The sequence below is a fragment of the Callorhinchus milii genome, unplaced genomic scaffold (assembly GCF_018977255.1).
Source record: "Callorhinchus milii isolate IMCB2004 unplaced genomic scaffold, IMCB_Cmil_1.0 Scaffold1, whole genome shotgun sequence".
NCBI lineage: Eukaryota > Metazoa > Chordata > Chondrichthyes > Chimaeriformes > Callorhinchidae > Callorhinchus > Callorhinchus milii.
Window position 1 is genome coordinate 84,663,091 of NW_024704742.1, and position 15,261 is coordinate 84,678,351.

At 42.0% G+C, this 15,261-nt stretch overlaps 1 protein-coding gene across 1 annotated transcript; it reads left to right on the forward strand.

Annotated features, from left to right (window-relative positions):
- Positions 1 to 667: 667 nt before the first annotated feature.
- Positions 668 to 12,606, forward strand: LOC103187143 (neuroendocrine protein 7B2). Its single transcript, XM_007906519.2, has 6 exons — positions 668 to 810; positions 1,241 to 1,461; positions 5,880 to 6,029; positions 7,588 to 7,700; positions 10,688 to 10,738; positions 12,184 to 12,606. Exons 2-6 carry the CDS (start codon positions 1,248 to 1,250, stop codon positions 12,280 to 12,282), a joined length of 627 nt encoding a protein of 208 aa, XP_007904710.1. The 5' UTR covers positions 668 to 810; positions 1,241 to 1,247; the 3' UTR covers positions 12,283 to 12,606.
- Positions 12,607 to 15,261: the final 2,655 nt, after the last annotated feature.

Genomic DNA, 15,261 nt, shown 5'->3' on the forward strand with positions numbered 1-15,261 from the left:
CCTCTCAAATATCTCATCTACAGAGAGAAAAACTCTAATATGCCCAATCTTTCTTGACAGTTGTATCTTCTCATTACAGGAAGCATCCAGGTAAATCTACCTGCAGTCTCTCTGTTGCTACAATATCCTTCTTATAGTTTTTTTGTATAGTAACCAGAGCAGTGTACAGTAATTGAAATGCAGTCTTGTGTAAAATTAACCTTAATACAATTTTATGTAAAATTAACAGTTTCACCCACAAAATATACAGTCAATTCAGTTTACATTATATTTTGTGAAGTACTTTGACACATCTCAAAGACATGATAGGCACTATATCAAATATAAGGATTATTATTATTATTAACAGCCTATACAACCCTCATGCAAACTAAACCTTGGTGATTTCTTTCATCTACAAATGAATTAGACAATGCAGTACAAAATTACATTTGTATAGCGCCTTTCACGTTGTGAGGATGTCCCAAGCCGCTGGAGGAGATTTATATTATTTATACTTGTTAGTTACAAAGCCATATTTAACCAAATATATATTGGCAGAGTGTTTCACAAATGACACCAAGTAAATGTTTTTAGACGAGCCATCACAAGAAAATTTGTAGCATTCGCGCGTTCAGCTGACCTCTTTGGTGAAATGGAAACTCGCTACGCCAGCTGGTCCAGACAAGTGATGTCATTGACCTGCTGCCTAGGCAACAGCAAATGAATTATTCACAGAAGATAAAAGGCTCCTGCAAAATCTTAGGGAAAAAAGAAGCACATCTGTTATCTCTAACAACACTCTGGCTGAGGTATTGTATCTTGTCTACGGTAAGATCAGTTTATCTGTTAACATCTAAAAAATATAGTGTATCCAGCAGACATCTTTTAGTGTTTATGTATAATAAGAGCCGCTGTATGTTTAGTAAGGACATCTGTAAACCAGGAGTTGGAAACGCAAATGATGCTTAAAATATGCACGACTGTGAAAAATAAAAACACTACGAAGCGCTTCATTTCAGCAAAAGTCATCTTTACCAAACATTCATTAAGTTGCCACTGCAGCGATTTTAATCTGTCGATTCAATCTTATATTTTGCACTTCAGTCACCATAACAGTGCTGTTTCTCCACTGCTGCATTGTGGATATTCATGGCATTTAATCACAGATGACTGTATTGAATGTTATGGGGAACGAGTTAAAGGAACGCTTTTGTTTACTGCCGTTATCTGCCTTGCTATATATTCTGTGTGCCTGCAGCTTTGAGATGGCGTTAGCGATGATCTTTCAAGCGGCCGCTCTGGCAGTATTCGGGCTGGCTCTGGCTTCAGCTCGCAGCCCCCTGGATCCAGAGAAGGTTTCTGAAGCCGAGATCCAGCGGCTGCTGCACGGAGTCATGGAGCAGTTAGGTATCGCTCGGCCCAGAGTTGAGTACCCAGCCCACCAGGCAATGAACCTGGTCGGGCCGCAGAGCATTGAAGGTACTAGATCTTATCACTGTTGAGGAGGTTGTTGTGATTATTGAACATGGTTGCATTCATTTAAGGAATAAAAAATGAAATAAATAAAATCTTTTTATTTTAAAAAAAATAAAAATGTTTCTTTTTAAATATTTGAATAAAAAATGTAAACCCAGAAAAGATTCTGAAAGCAATAAATAATTATAACAGTAAATAATTTTTTTAAATGTTTACATATTGTATCTGGATTATATATTAATTGAATTATATTCATTGATAATAATGCCGCAAAGTATATTTAAAATATTTAATTCATTATAAATTAAAGGATCAAAGGGTTTAGATTGCAAAGTGTTGATAAAAGGCTTTTAATCTGAGCATTGCAATGGATTATTGCATGAAGATGGAAAGATCTCCACTTTTGAACAAGTCCGTGTCATTGATTTGTAATAATTAGTAAGGCATTTGTTTCTGAATTATTTCTACCACTTTGTTGGATTGAATGTATTCCTTATTTTATGCTCAACCACCATAAAGCCAGGACATTGCACTCCTTTAAGAAACAATTTGCTATTCTAATTGGAGGACATTATGATGGGTATTCTGAAATTTAATAATTCAAGTAAACTTTATTCAAACCCCTCTTTTGATCCTATGAACTACAACAACAACAAAAGCAACAACAAAATTAAACTTGTATAGCGCCTTTCACATTGGGAGGATGTCCCAAGGTGCTGAACAGTCAGTGTTTCGGATCCGAGCTGTGGATTGGGATTGGGGAGGGTGGAGGTCAGGGGGTGAAGGATGGTGATCAAAGGCACAGTCGAAGAGGAGGGACTTGAAATGGGTCTTGAAGGAGGCAAGGGAGGGGGCGAGTTGGAGGGACTGCATAATGGAGTTCCAGAGGGTGGGGGCAGAGTAGCTGAAGGCCCACCCGCCAATGGAGGGGCAGGCGAGATGGGGGGCATAAAGCAGGCCGGAGCCTGCTGAGCGGAGGGAGCGGGCAGGATGGTAGGGGGTTAGGGGGTCACAGAGGTAGGAGAGCAAGACAATAGAGGGCTTTGAAGGTGAGCACCAGGATCTTGTACTGTATCCTCTGTGTGATGGGAAGCCAATGGATTCAGGTGAGGATGGGGGTGATAGGGTCGCAGAGCCCAATGCGGGAGAGGACACGGGCTGCAGAGTTCTGGATGATCTGCAGCCTGTGGAGGGAGGAGTTGGGGAGGCCGACAAGCAGTGAGTTTGCACAGTCGAGCCTCGATGTAATGAATGCGTGTATGAGGGTTTCGACAGGCTGCGGTGTGAGACAGTGTTGGAGCCGAGCGATGTTGCGGAAGTGGGGGAAGGCAGAGCGTGTCATGGCATGGATGTGGGGTAGAAAGGATAGTTTAGGGTCAAACAAATCGCCAAGGTTCCAGACTGGCTCAGTGAGGTGGAGTGTGCAACCATGGATGGCGATGCTGTCAGTGCCTGAGGTGAAGAGGCGCTGACAGGAACCAATCAGGAGAGCCTCGGTCTTGTTCATATTCAACTGAAGAAAGTTAGCTCTCATCCAGGACTTGATGACTAACAGACATTCTGTCAGGACAGCAGTGGTCCTGGAGTCAAGGATGGAGGTAGAGAGGTAGAGTTGGGTGTCATCCGCATACATGTGGAAGTTGACCCCATGTCTGTGGATGATGTCACCAAGCGGGAACATATAGATATTGAAGAGGAGGGGACCAAGGACAGAGTCCTGAGGAATGCCGCATAAAATGGTGTGGGGGCTAGAAGAGAAGCCGTTTGTGGAGATGAAGTGGAGACAGTGTGAAAGGTAAGATCTGAACCGTTCAAGGACAGAACCATGAAGGTTGAGGTGAGAAGAGAGGCAGTGGAGGAGGATAGAGTGGTCAACAGTATCGAAGGAAGCGGAGAGGTGTGGAGGTGCTGACAGGAGCCAATAAGGAGAGCCTCGGTCTTGTTGATGTTCAACTGGAAAAAGTTAGCTCTCATCCAGGACTTGATGTCTGACAGACATTCTGTCAGGACAGCAGTGGGCCTAGAGTCGGGGGGGAGGAAGAGAGATAGAGTTGGGTGTCATCCGCATACATGTGGAAGTTGACCCAATGTCTGCGGGTGATGTCACCAAGAGGGAGTAAGTACAGGTTGAAGAGGAGGGGACCTAGGACAGAGCCCTGAGGAATGCCACACGAGACGATGCGGGGGCTTGAGGAGAAGCTTCTTTGGAGACAAAGTGTAGATGGTGTCAGAGATAGGATCTGAACCATTCAAAGACAGAACCATGAAGGTTGAGGAGTGGGTAATAGATGGAAGCACAGAGGCAGTTGAGCAGATCCCCTTGACTTTGGTTTCGAGGAAGCGCAACATCGCCTCGTAGTTGGCGTGGGAGGAGAGGACGGGCGAGATGTTAGAGGGTGGGTGGAGGAGCCGGTTGGTGATGGAGAAGAGGAGCCTGGGCTTGTCCTTGGCCTCCAAGATTGTCTTGGAGTAGAACGACGATTTAGCGGAGGCGAGGACGGAGCAATAAGATTTACTAAGGTCCAGCCAGATCTGCCAATGGACCGTTAAGTTGGATTTGAGCCAGGTGCATTCAGTGGCGTGCACACGTGCCTTAAGGGAGCGGAGGTGGCTGGTGTACCAGGGTGACTTTCATGAGTTGGAGACGGTTCAGGAAGTGAAAGGAGCAAGGGAATCGATAGTGGTGGAGAGGGAGTTGTGGAGAAGAGTGACCTAGGAGAATAGGCCACTGGGGGAGGAAGCCCAGAGGGTAAGGAGTTCAGATGACTCCAAGGCAGCAGAGAGAGAGGGGAGGTAGATTGTTTCCTGGGGTGATAGGAAATGGAGGTAGGTTGCATGGTGGTGGGGAAAGAGATTGAGGAGTTAAGAAAGATTAAATGGTGGTCTGACATGGCTTTATCTGCGATGGTAAAGTCAGTGACAGTGAGGCCCCAAGTGATCACCAAGTCGAAAGAGTGACCGCGTAGATGTGGAGGGAGAGGTTGAGGGAGGAGAGGTGGGAGGAGAAGTCAGCAGAAGTAGAGCAGGAGGGGTGAACTGAAGGTTGAAGTCACCTTGGATAAGGAGGCATTTGGAGCAGAGGGAGAGGGAAGATAGGAGGATGGAGATGTCGGGGAGGAATGTATGGGAGGGGCAGGGGGGGCGATCGATAAGGAGAATTTTGAGGGAAAGTTTGGAGGGGTGGTAAAGGGTAAGGTGCTCAAAGGAGGGGAACGTTACGGAGGAGTAAGAGGATAGGACTGAGCGGGGACTGGGAGATGAGAGCCACACTGCAATACACGTTGATTGGCATAAAGAGAGATAAGCAACTGCTGCTCAAGGTCTGCACCTCTAAATGGTGGAATCATTGCTCAATGGTAAAGGATGTGTGTCTGAGCTGTGGGCATGAAGGTGGTAGCAATGCTCTCATACATTTCACATTGAGCTATTGCTGCTCACCAAGAAGCTTGCAGGGAATTCCTGGCACCGTTGATGACAACCCTGCCAGCCAGGCTCATCAGCAGGAATTGGAGGGGGAAGAGGCGCAGGGACTCGTCCCACTCAGTTTCTGTTAGCCCTGCTAACCAAATCTCCAATGAGTAGGATGGTCTTGGCTGGACAAGCCATGGGAAGCTTGCCAGATAGTAATTAATGGCAAATTATACAGTTTAATCTGGTTAAACTCCAATGGTATCCAAAGCACACTCTGGGGCCCCTAGCCTTGGAATTTAAACGGTTAAACCTTTAAGTACTTTTTGTCCTGTGCCCATTGGAAAATAACAAATTCATTATCTTTTGGTGATTGTCATCCACATCTTTTCGAGGTGGTGAGAAATGTTATTGGAGAAATGTTTACTCATAGGCATCCAGGTAAATTATTTCAAATGGGTCATTTGAGTCCGAGCCTGAACTTAGTAATTAAAATAATAATTTGCATTTGTATTGCATTTATATCGCATCTTTCACATCAAGTAAGGCCTCAAAGCACTTTACAAAATATAAATGATTAGAAATTAAGTGACGATTGCTAAATTAAGTGCTGAGATTGGCTAACGCAAGTGACTCAAACCTGTCACCTACGGTCAGCTTGGTCTAGTGCTGCCTCATGCCTTTATCAGCTAGGCCATTGGTGGCCAACCTGTGGCTCGGGGGTCAGAAGTGGCCCACAGCACCTCAAGAAGCTCTTCCCCTCTCCCGAACATTCGCACAAGTTCAATCGGTGTGTTTTCAGTTTTCTCTAGATCAAATATTTCTTGATTTATGACATAATCATTCAAGAAAATTAATTTTGTTGGGTGACCATAAAGGTTAGACCATCGTGAGAATTAGTGCTGTGTTTAATAGTGCTTACTCGAGAGTTTAACTTGTGCAGTACTCCGGTTTCAGTGAGCGGAAGATGTCAGAGAGTAAAATCTGTGTTGTTTTCTCTGTGTGATGACCAGGGGGTGCTCATGAAGGATTGCAGCACTTGGGCCCCTATGGTAACATCCCCAACATTGTGGCCGAACTGACCGGGGATAACATACCAAAACATTTCAAAGAAGATCAAGGATATCCAGACCCACCCAACCCCTGCCCTTTGGGGCGAAAAGGTAATTCATGCAGTTCAGGAGAAGCTCTTTCAAAATGTGTTAACAATTTTTTTTAACAGTTCTCAGAGCTCATCCAATGCTGTTTGGAACTTAATATTTCATTGCTGCTTATTGCTCATCAAACATTGCAAACATTGTAAATAGTTACTGCCATGAGAGAATTTGCTTTTGGATTAAATTAAATTCCCTACCTGTTGGTTGATATTTGTGATTTAGTAGTCATACATTGAAGATGGAGAACTGTTTGTACCCTTTTGAATAATGTCTATATCCCATTTGTGTAAGATATCAAGTTGTGCTTCTGCTCCAGGATTGCTTCTCCAGTCTCATAGGCTTTACCTCAAAGTTCACGTTAAGTCAATATTAATAGACTCACTCGTCTGTAACAACACAGCAGCATTGAGGCTTCCTTCCACTTTATTTGTAGATTCTGCTATTAATAATAATAATCCTTGCATTGGATGTCTTACCATGTTATCAAAATGTCTCAAAGTAGAGTGGAGTGACTGCACTCGTGCCACTTCATGGCTGTTTGTGGGACAGAGTTGTGCGCAATTGGCTGCTGTGTTTCGCCCACAAAGGTTCACAGTCACTACACTTTACAGTATATTCCATGAAGCGCTGTGAGACATCTCAATGATATGATAAGGCGCTATATCAAATGCAAGGATCATTATCATTATTATTATTATTATGCTGTGTGTAAATTGGCTGCCGTGTTGAACCTAGAAAGCACAGGTAAATTTTGTGAAGCACTTTGAGACACTTTGAGACACTTTGAGACACCATGACAACGTGATAAATGCAAGGAATATTATTATATTGTTATAAGTGGGTTTTCAGGTTGCAGTGCACAAACTGAAAAGCTGCAAAACCAGCTTGCTCCGGGATACAGTCGTTTCCCTGGATCTAATAGCAGTCTAAGCATTAATTCTCTCCATCCCAAAATAACTTTAAAAAACTTGTCCCCTCTAGGTACAAGAGTGAAACAGATCCATGCTCTCCCAGTAGTTGGTGTGGAGTTTCTGTCTGTCCAAGCAGCAGACAAAGAATTTGGAAAACCTTTTATTCCTTTTTCCAAGCTTGCTCTGAGCCACTGAGCTGAACTTCCCAGTCTTTCACCAGGAGGGAAATAAATATTCCAAAATGCTCAGACCACTTACAATGTACAAGAACAACAAAGTTGCACTTATGCAGCACTTTTCGCGTGGAATGAATGAGCCACTCAAAACATACCCTCCAGTAAATAAATATTAAACATTTAAATAAATTAAATAAATTGGTCACTTCAGTCCACGACTGTCTGTGGGACACTGCTGTATGAAATTGGCTGCTACATTTCCCCCACAAAATATACAAACAATTCAATTTACAGTATATTCTGTGAAGGGCTTTGAGACGTTTCAACAACGTGATAAGGTGCTGTATCAAATATAAGGATTATTATCATGAATGTCATAGAATTATCACTTCTAGCAAGCCCTCAATATGTGGTAGACTAAGTGGGTTGGGTTCATATTTACAAGCTCTCAGAAGGTGGTTGTGTGATTGCTTTCAGCCATTGATGGATGCCTGGAGCTTACTCCTGACACAGCAGAATTCAGCCGAGAATATCAGCTTCATCAGCATCTCTTTGACCCAGAACACGACTATCCAGCCATGGGGAAATGGGTAAGTGCTGACATTGATTCTTTCTGCTTCCTAATTCTCACATTATTGGGCTCCGAAGTGCAGGTTGTTACCATGAGTGAAAAGGATTACAGTGGCAATGCCGAGTCATCTACAGGGCGTCTGTTTGCAATTGGTTGTTAGTTGATTGGCGGATCACTTTCCTGGGATAAGAAAAAAAAGGGGTCACTCACTCCGTAACTGTTTGTGGGACACTGCTGTGCGCAACTGGCTGCCGCATTTCAACAACAACAACAAAATGACATTTGTATAGCGCCTTTCGTGTCAAGAGGAAGACCTAATGCCCACAAAATACACAATCAATCCACTTTACACTATAAAGTTATTATTTACTACTAGTTAAATAGTAAATAATATTAAAGTAACTCTTAGTATTATATTAATAATTATTAATAATGATCTATTATTACTATATATTAAAATATTACTATATATTAAATTGCTATTATATAATTACTAAATTATAGAATCAAAGTTACTAAAGTTACTATTAGTCCAACACGCATTTTAGACCCTAACAAGCATAAGAAAGACTTGTCCAGTAGATCTGGTTCAGACATTTAATTACAATAATGTGACTGTTGGGTCTACTAATTCTATGTAAATCTGTACAGCAGATTCCACTTTTATTTATAATAAACCAATAAAAAATTGAAATCCGAAGCTACTTACTGTTAGTCATCAGCTAACTGCCTTCCCTATGGTTACCTCAGTACTTATGCTGTTTATTCTCGCTAACTGAACAGATGTTCTTGTTCCAGTTCAAATTACCCTGCACTTACTGCCAACATGGGTTGCGTAACGAATGTTAGTCTAACAATCCACCCACTTGATAAGACATCAAGAGCGACAGCAGCCCAAAGCATTTCCAGCTCAGGAAGGCTTTCATTGCAAGTCAAGGTGGTGGAGTCTTGTAGCTCAGTGGTTAGAGCACTCGCTTTGCAAGCGAGAGACCTGAGTTCAATTCCAGGCCGGACGAAACCTTGGGCAAGTTTCCTTACTCCATACACCTAATAATAATCCCTCCAAAACAAAAAAGAATAATAAATTGGTCATTTCCAATCCACGACTGTCTGTGGGACACTGCTGTGCGCAATTGGCTGCCGCGTTCGCCCACAAATATACAGTCAATTCACTTTATAGTATATTCTGTGAAGTGCTTTGGGACGTCTAGAAGACGTGAAAAGCGCTATATGAAATGCAAGGATTATTATTAGTATTATAAGGTAGACAAGGAATGGGCTAATACACTGCTCTAAATTCTATGAGAATGCCAGATACACTCACTGACCAGAAATTGATTGTAAGATTATTATTAATAATCACTCACCTTGCTTTTATCTGCCTGTTCAGGTGGAAGTTAAAGATCCTGTGGCAATGTTCGAAGAGAACGGAGTTTCTCCTGGTGTCTTGGCCAACAATCCCCCAAAATAAAATTGGTCACTCACTCCATGGCTGTTTGTGGGACATTGCTGTGCGCAAACTGGTTGCCATGTTTCGCCAATAAAATACATTTAATCCACTTTACAGTATATCCTGCGAAGCACTTAGGGTGTGTTAAGGCACTATATTATTATTATTATAATATCAAATGCAAGGAATAGTATTAGTATTATTATCCAACGTTTTAATGAATAGATTCACATTCTATGTTTTAACTATTTCCAGAAACCTTTTATTTCTGTGTCTTTCTATTCAGTTTCTCTCTAATAATCCATCAAGTTACCATACAATGAGGTGCTATAAGCATTGGTTCCTCAGCAACCGTTAACACTTGAACATCTGCTGCATAAATAAATAACCTGGTTTAGAGACAGTGCTGTTTATAGAACATATTGTATTGTCTTCCTTGTGTTACCTTAGTAGTTGAGCTCTTTTATCTATTTTACCACGAGTTTGTGAAGATGTGGAATACTCCACCTAACAAAGCTGTACACACTGAAACAATAGGGATATTTAAAAGAGAAATGGATCTGCAGCTCTGACATGCACTTTCCCGACCTTCAGAAATCTCAAATAGCCGTTGTGTGACTGACTGACTGACTGACTGACTGACTGACTGACTGACTGACTGACTGACTGACTGACTGACTGACTGACTCACTCACTCACTCACTCACTCACTCACTCACTCACTCACTAACTAACTCAAACAAACAAACAAACAAACAAACAAACAAACAAACAAACAATCCTTGCATGTGATATAGTGCATTATCACGTCTTCGAGATGTTTCAAAGCGCTTCACAGAATATACTGTGCTTTGTGGGCGAAACGCAGCAGCCAATTGCGCACAGCAGTATCCCACAAACAAAGTGAATCGAAGTGACCAATCTATTTTGTTTTTTTTTGAAGGAATTATTACCTCCAGAAATGCGATCCGCCAATCGACTAACAACCGGGTTCCAACTTACTGCTAGGTAAACAGAGGCGCGTGGAGTAAGGAATCTTGCCCAACATTTTGCTCTGCCAGGAATCAAACCCAGGTCTCTCGCTTGAGACGAGTGCTCTGAGTTACAGGACTCCGCTTGAGACTGACACTGAGAGCAGTGATGGGCTAACCTATAGCATTAACTCAGTTCTGATTGCTCTTTTACAGCACTAAGTGCTGAACTCCCATGAGAGTTTTGCTCTCAGACATAATTCAAGTGCTTATGACCTCACATGTATTCTCTTTAGCTTCAACTATCATCACTGAACCCTACGCTTACTATTGATATTGTGTGAATATCACAAACTACATGGCTGTCAATATTGACAAACAGAATTCACAAACAATTGCTCCATTGAATCTGCTTTACAAATGTCGCAAAGAATGACCTCTATTGTTGAAGTAACACAGAACAGGATTCTGGGAGAGGTTATGTATCTGCACATATCTCCTATCTGCACTATACAAATTAAATGTGTTGTTGTTGTATCATGTGCTAAAAAGATGTGCTAAAATTGTATCTTTATTCCTATACAGAACAAGAATGTGATTTATGGAAACATAAAGGGCGGCCCAAGAAAGCGAAGGGTAAATTTAGTTTTCTATGAGTGACATATGTATAATTTATTTATATGAATACATATTCTATTCATTCACTCAAATATAGAGGGTTATAGCTGATGGGAATACAAGGGGTGGGCACATGTGGAATATAAACACCGGCACAGATCTAATTACCTGTTTCTAATTACCTGTTACCTTGGCCAAATGACCTGTTTCTATGACGAATCACGCTATGATTCCTCAAATTACTCCAAAATAGATATTTTTAAAATTAGTTTGAAGATCATCTATTGAACATAGAATAAAATGGGGGAATGGGGAATGGAGTGACTGAATATCCTGGCCAATTTAGCCTGTCAGCTAAAGACGAACGAGTGGATCAGGAATATCTAAACTGAGTAAGGAGGAAATAAAACACTGATCACCTTTACAGCATATCTGCTGCAACTATGATACAAAATATTTACTTTGGCTTGAAATAAGCTATGTAATCAGGCCCTTATCAACACAAAGCATTGGTACACATCCCGTTTAAGCAGAAATGCTCTACCTGTTAAGACTTTGGCAGCAGCTTCCATGGGGCCTCTTTTAAACCAGGAATGGTGCACTTCAGCTTGGCTCAGTGGTAGCACACTCGCCTCTGAGTCTGAAAGTTGTGGGTTCAGCCTCACGTCAGGACTTGGAATCACAGTCTAAACTGACACTCCAATGCTGTGCTGGGGGCGTGTTTCATTGTCAAAGGTGTCGTCCTTTGGATGAGATGTTAAACCGAGGTTCCCTGTTCAGGTGCATGTTAAAGAGCTCATGGCACTATTCAAAAAGAGAAGGGAGTTTCTCCCAGTTTCCTGGCCAACAAATCCCCAAAATAAAAAATTGGTCACTCATTTCATGGCTATTTGTGGGACATTGCTGTACGCAAACTGACTGCCACATTTCACCCACAAAGTACAGTCAAAGCCACTTTACAGAACTGTGAAGCGCTTTGAGGCATCTCGATCACATGATAAGTGCTATATCAAATACAAGGGATAACTTCCTCAACAGAGTTGAGGAAACATTTCTACACTCAGAGAGTAGTGAATTTATGGAATTCACTACCCCAGAAGGCTGTGGATGCTCAGTCCTTGAACATTTTCAAGGCTGAGACTGATAGATTTTTAAAAAATAGAGGGATTAAGGGACATGGGGATATGGGGATAGGGCAGGTAACTAGAGTTAGGTCTGAAGATCAGCCATGATCTTATCAAATGGCGGGGCAGGCTCGAGGGGCCGAATGGCCTACTCCTGCTCCTAATTCTTATATTCTTATGTTCTTCTTATTATAGGAGAATTGAAGAAGAGAAACAATCAATACCTTCAAAATAAACAAAATATGCCACTGGTTTTAATATTTGAAAAAAGTATTGATTGGATACTGTGAGGAATACTATTGGAATGTAGTGGACTGAAGGAATCCTTTTGTTTTTCAGAGTGCGAATCCATACCTGCGAGGACAACGGCTGGACAATGTTGTTGCCAAGAAATCAGTTCCTCATTTCTCTGAAGAGGACAAAAATATCAAGGAATAGAGCTCTGCCTATCCAGCCTAAAACACACCCACATTTGTTTCCATGGCTTTCATCCGACTCAGTCTTACACTGAAGTCCACAAACAAGTGGTATCTACAGTTTTAAAATATTATGGTAGAAATAAGCTTTTGAGTTATGTTACCGTTGCAGAGAAAGTGTTTCAGGTTTATATGAGAAATGTTGTGAGAGAGTGCCTTTATCTGTGGTCATTTAAATCAAGCAAGCCTCTGTAACTTGAACTGTAATACGGTTCATTTAAAATCATTATCTTTTTTGTTCTTTAATGATCCATTTGAGAATTAATAAAGTATTTAATGGCTCCGAGTTGACCTTTAAACACTGCTACCTCAGTTTGCACTCCCATCAGTTGCTGAGCACCGACAATCAGGATGGAGCCAACAGAAGATCGATTAGAACGTGGAATGCCTCACCACAAGTCACAACCCTTGCATTTGATACAGCACCTTATCATATCGTCGATATATCTCAAAATGCTTCAGAGTAGATGGCAGTTGTTGCTGAGTCTGTAACACCGTTTAAAAGGATTTGGCTAATTGCCTGAGGTGAGATAATGAGGGGCACAGGGAAATTGGATTAGATAGCTGCAGTGGGGGAAGTTCGCACCGGCATAGACACAATGGGTTAACTGGCTTCCAATGGTGCTGCAAATCATCAAGCAAACATTGAGCTGCAGGAGTTCAACACGTGAGACGGAGATTCTGGATAGGCTCTATTTGCTGACAACCAACAACTCCCCTAGGATGGATGAACCGTACCCCGGGGTATTTAGGGAGACAAAGCAGAAGATTTTTGTAGCACTGACAGACATCACAAGGGAGTCAGTCGGGACTTAGGAGGTTCCAGTTGTCTGGAAGCAAGCAGATGTTGTTGCCATATTCAAGAAAGGTGACAAAACTGACTCTCCTGAGTTCAGCTCTGAATCTCAGCCAGTCTGTTCATTTGTCTGCACCTGTCAGAGCTCAGTGCCACAGGAAGAGGCTAAAACGTTGCATATTGTTCCCAGAATGTAAAATCCTCCGAAAATTACATTGCAAAAAGGAGCTGCTCAGTCCATATACATATACGTGGCACGGGTTTTACTTTGAAAAGTAGTAGTATTTAACAGTATTGTTAAATAGTGCAACCAGGAAATGGAAGCTGGCACATCAATTAAAAGTCTTTCCATCATTTATTATTGAAACATTGAACTTAGATATGTAAACAGGACAAGAAAGAAGAAAACAAAGGCGCAGAGATCCCATCAAATCTGCTCCCGGGAGAACTCCCACCATTGCAGCTCCCACACAATGATAATCCACTCCACTTTGGCTTTCACGTGAGGGAGAAGCAAATGGAAGGATATAGCCAAGAGTAAGGAGTGAGTAGAAATTCATGTGGGGTACTGGCTTAAACTGGTTGGGCTGAATGGCCTGTTTCAATGCTGTACATTCTATGTATTTTTTTGCAAACTTTCCTCACAATATTCCACTCCACCTTCTACATAATATTCAACTGCAAGTCTCCTTGATCACAATTCCAGAGAAAAAGAGAAAACAAAAAAAATGCAAGGCAATTTCGGATGGAAAAACTTATTCCAAATGTTTTGCTTATTACCAGACAGTCAAGCAACCTCTGACCATATCCTTTTTCCTTTTATACGTTATATGAAAAAACTAAACATTTCGGTGGCGCTGGCCGAGTGGGTTAAAGTGAATCTCTGATACCTCGTTGGACCTGACAGACTGGATGGAAATCGTTTCCACCATCTGCCATGAAGGCTCCACATGAACTGAGTTTGGTCAGTCACAGGGTATCTCCCAATCAGCGGGAGCTCAATGCGCAAAGCAAATTATGGTAAATTGAAAACCCCTAGGGATTTTTGCAAATTAATTTGTAAATAATCCTGAAGGGACACAGGATTGTTTCTGATCAGCTGTGATCCAAACTGTCAGGAAGTAAACTTTGCCAGCTTTACAGAACTTAAAACAAGAGATCTGCTTCTGAGCAGATCCAGTGGCTTTGGTCTAAGACACCCCAAGGTACCTGCAAGATTCACATTTTGTGATTGTCACATTTTAGGCCCCACTCTCTCCAACACCTGTAGCATGCATTAAACAGGTTACATTTAAATTGCACTCTGTAGCTTGAATTGCACTCTAGAGCAATACGATTGACATTACAGCTGGAATACAATACACCAGTTGTTGATTTGTATTGTGTGATTTGTGGTGAACACCAATCTTTGCTTAGACACCACCCTTTTGGATCGCACTGAAAGGGCAAGCTTGTCATTATAACAATAATCCTTGATATAGCACTTCTCACATAGTCTCAACGTATTAAAGCCCTTCGCAGAATATATTGTAAAATGAATTGACTGCATATTTGTGGGCGAAACATGGCAGCCAATTGCATACAGCAGTGTCCCACAAAAAGTCGTTGATTGAGTGACAAAATCTTTTTATATTTGAGGGATTATTATCCCCGGTAAAACAATCCGCCAATCGACTAACAGCCAGGTTTCTACATACTGCTAGGTAAATAGAGGCATGTAGAGTAAGGAAACGTAACCAACATTTCGCCCGGCCAGGAATCAAACCCAGTTCTCTCGCTTGCGAGGCAAGTGCTCTAACCACTGAGCTACAGGACTCCACATCCCATTTTAATCTCATCACGTCATCCTCACCTCATTACAGTAAGACTCCAAAGCAGGTTAATATTATTTCTTTGTTTAGAAGACATGTATATAAGACACGTCCAAATAGTTCTCCAGGCTCCTGGGCATGCAGCAGATGGGGGGCATGCAGCAGATGTTTCTTTGCCCTATTTGTGAAATCCAGGACCAAGGATTGAGGTGTACTTGTTATATAAAGGAGAAACGGTTGCAAGGAAGGGCGGGCTCTGGTTTACACTGACGTTGCTGCGCACCCTGGAGGCAGAGACAGCTTCATGGTAATCACACTGATTTACACCAAAGCC

Excerpts from the sequence above, each read along its gene's own strand:
- LOC103187143 (XM_007906519.2), top strand. The coding sequence starts at position 1,248 with ATGGCGTTAGCGATGATCTTTCAAGCGGCCGCTCTGGCAGTATTCGGG. Across the intron at positions 6,030-7,587 it reads CTGCCCTTTGGGGCGAAAAG|CCATTGATGGATGCCTGGAG; the intron begins GTAATTCATGCA and ends GATTGCTTTCAG. Across the intron at positions 7,701-10,687 it reads ATCCAGCCATGGGGAAATGG|AACAAGAATGTGATTTATGG; the intron begins GTAAGTGCTGAC and ends ATTCCTATACAG.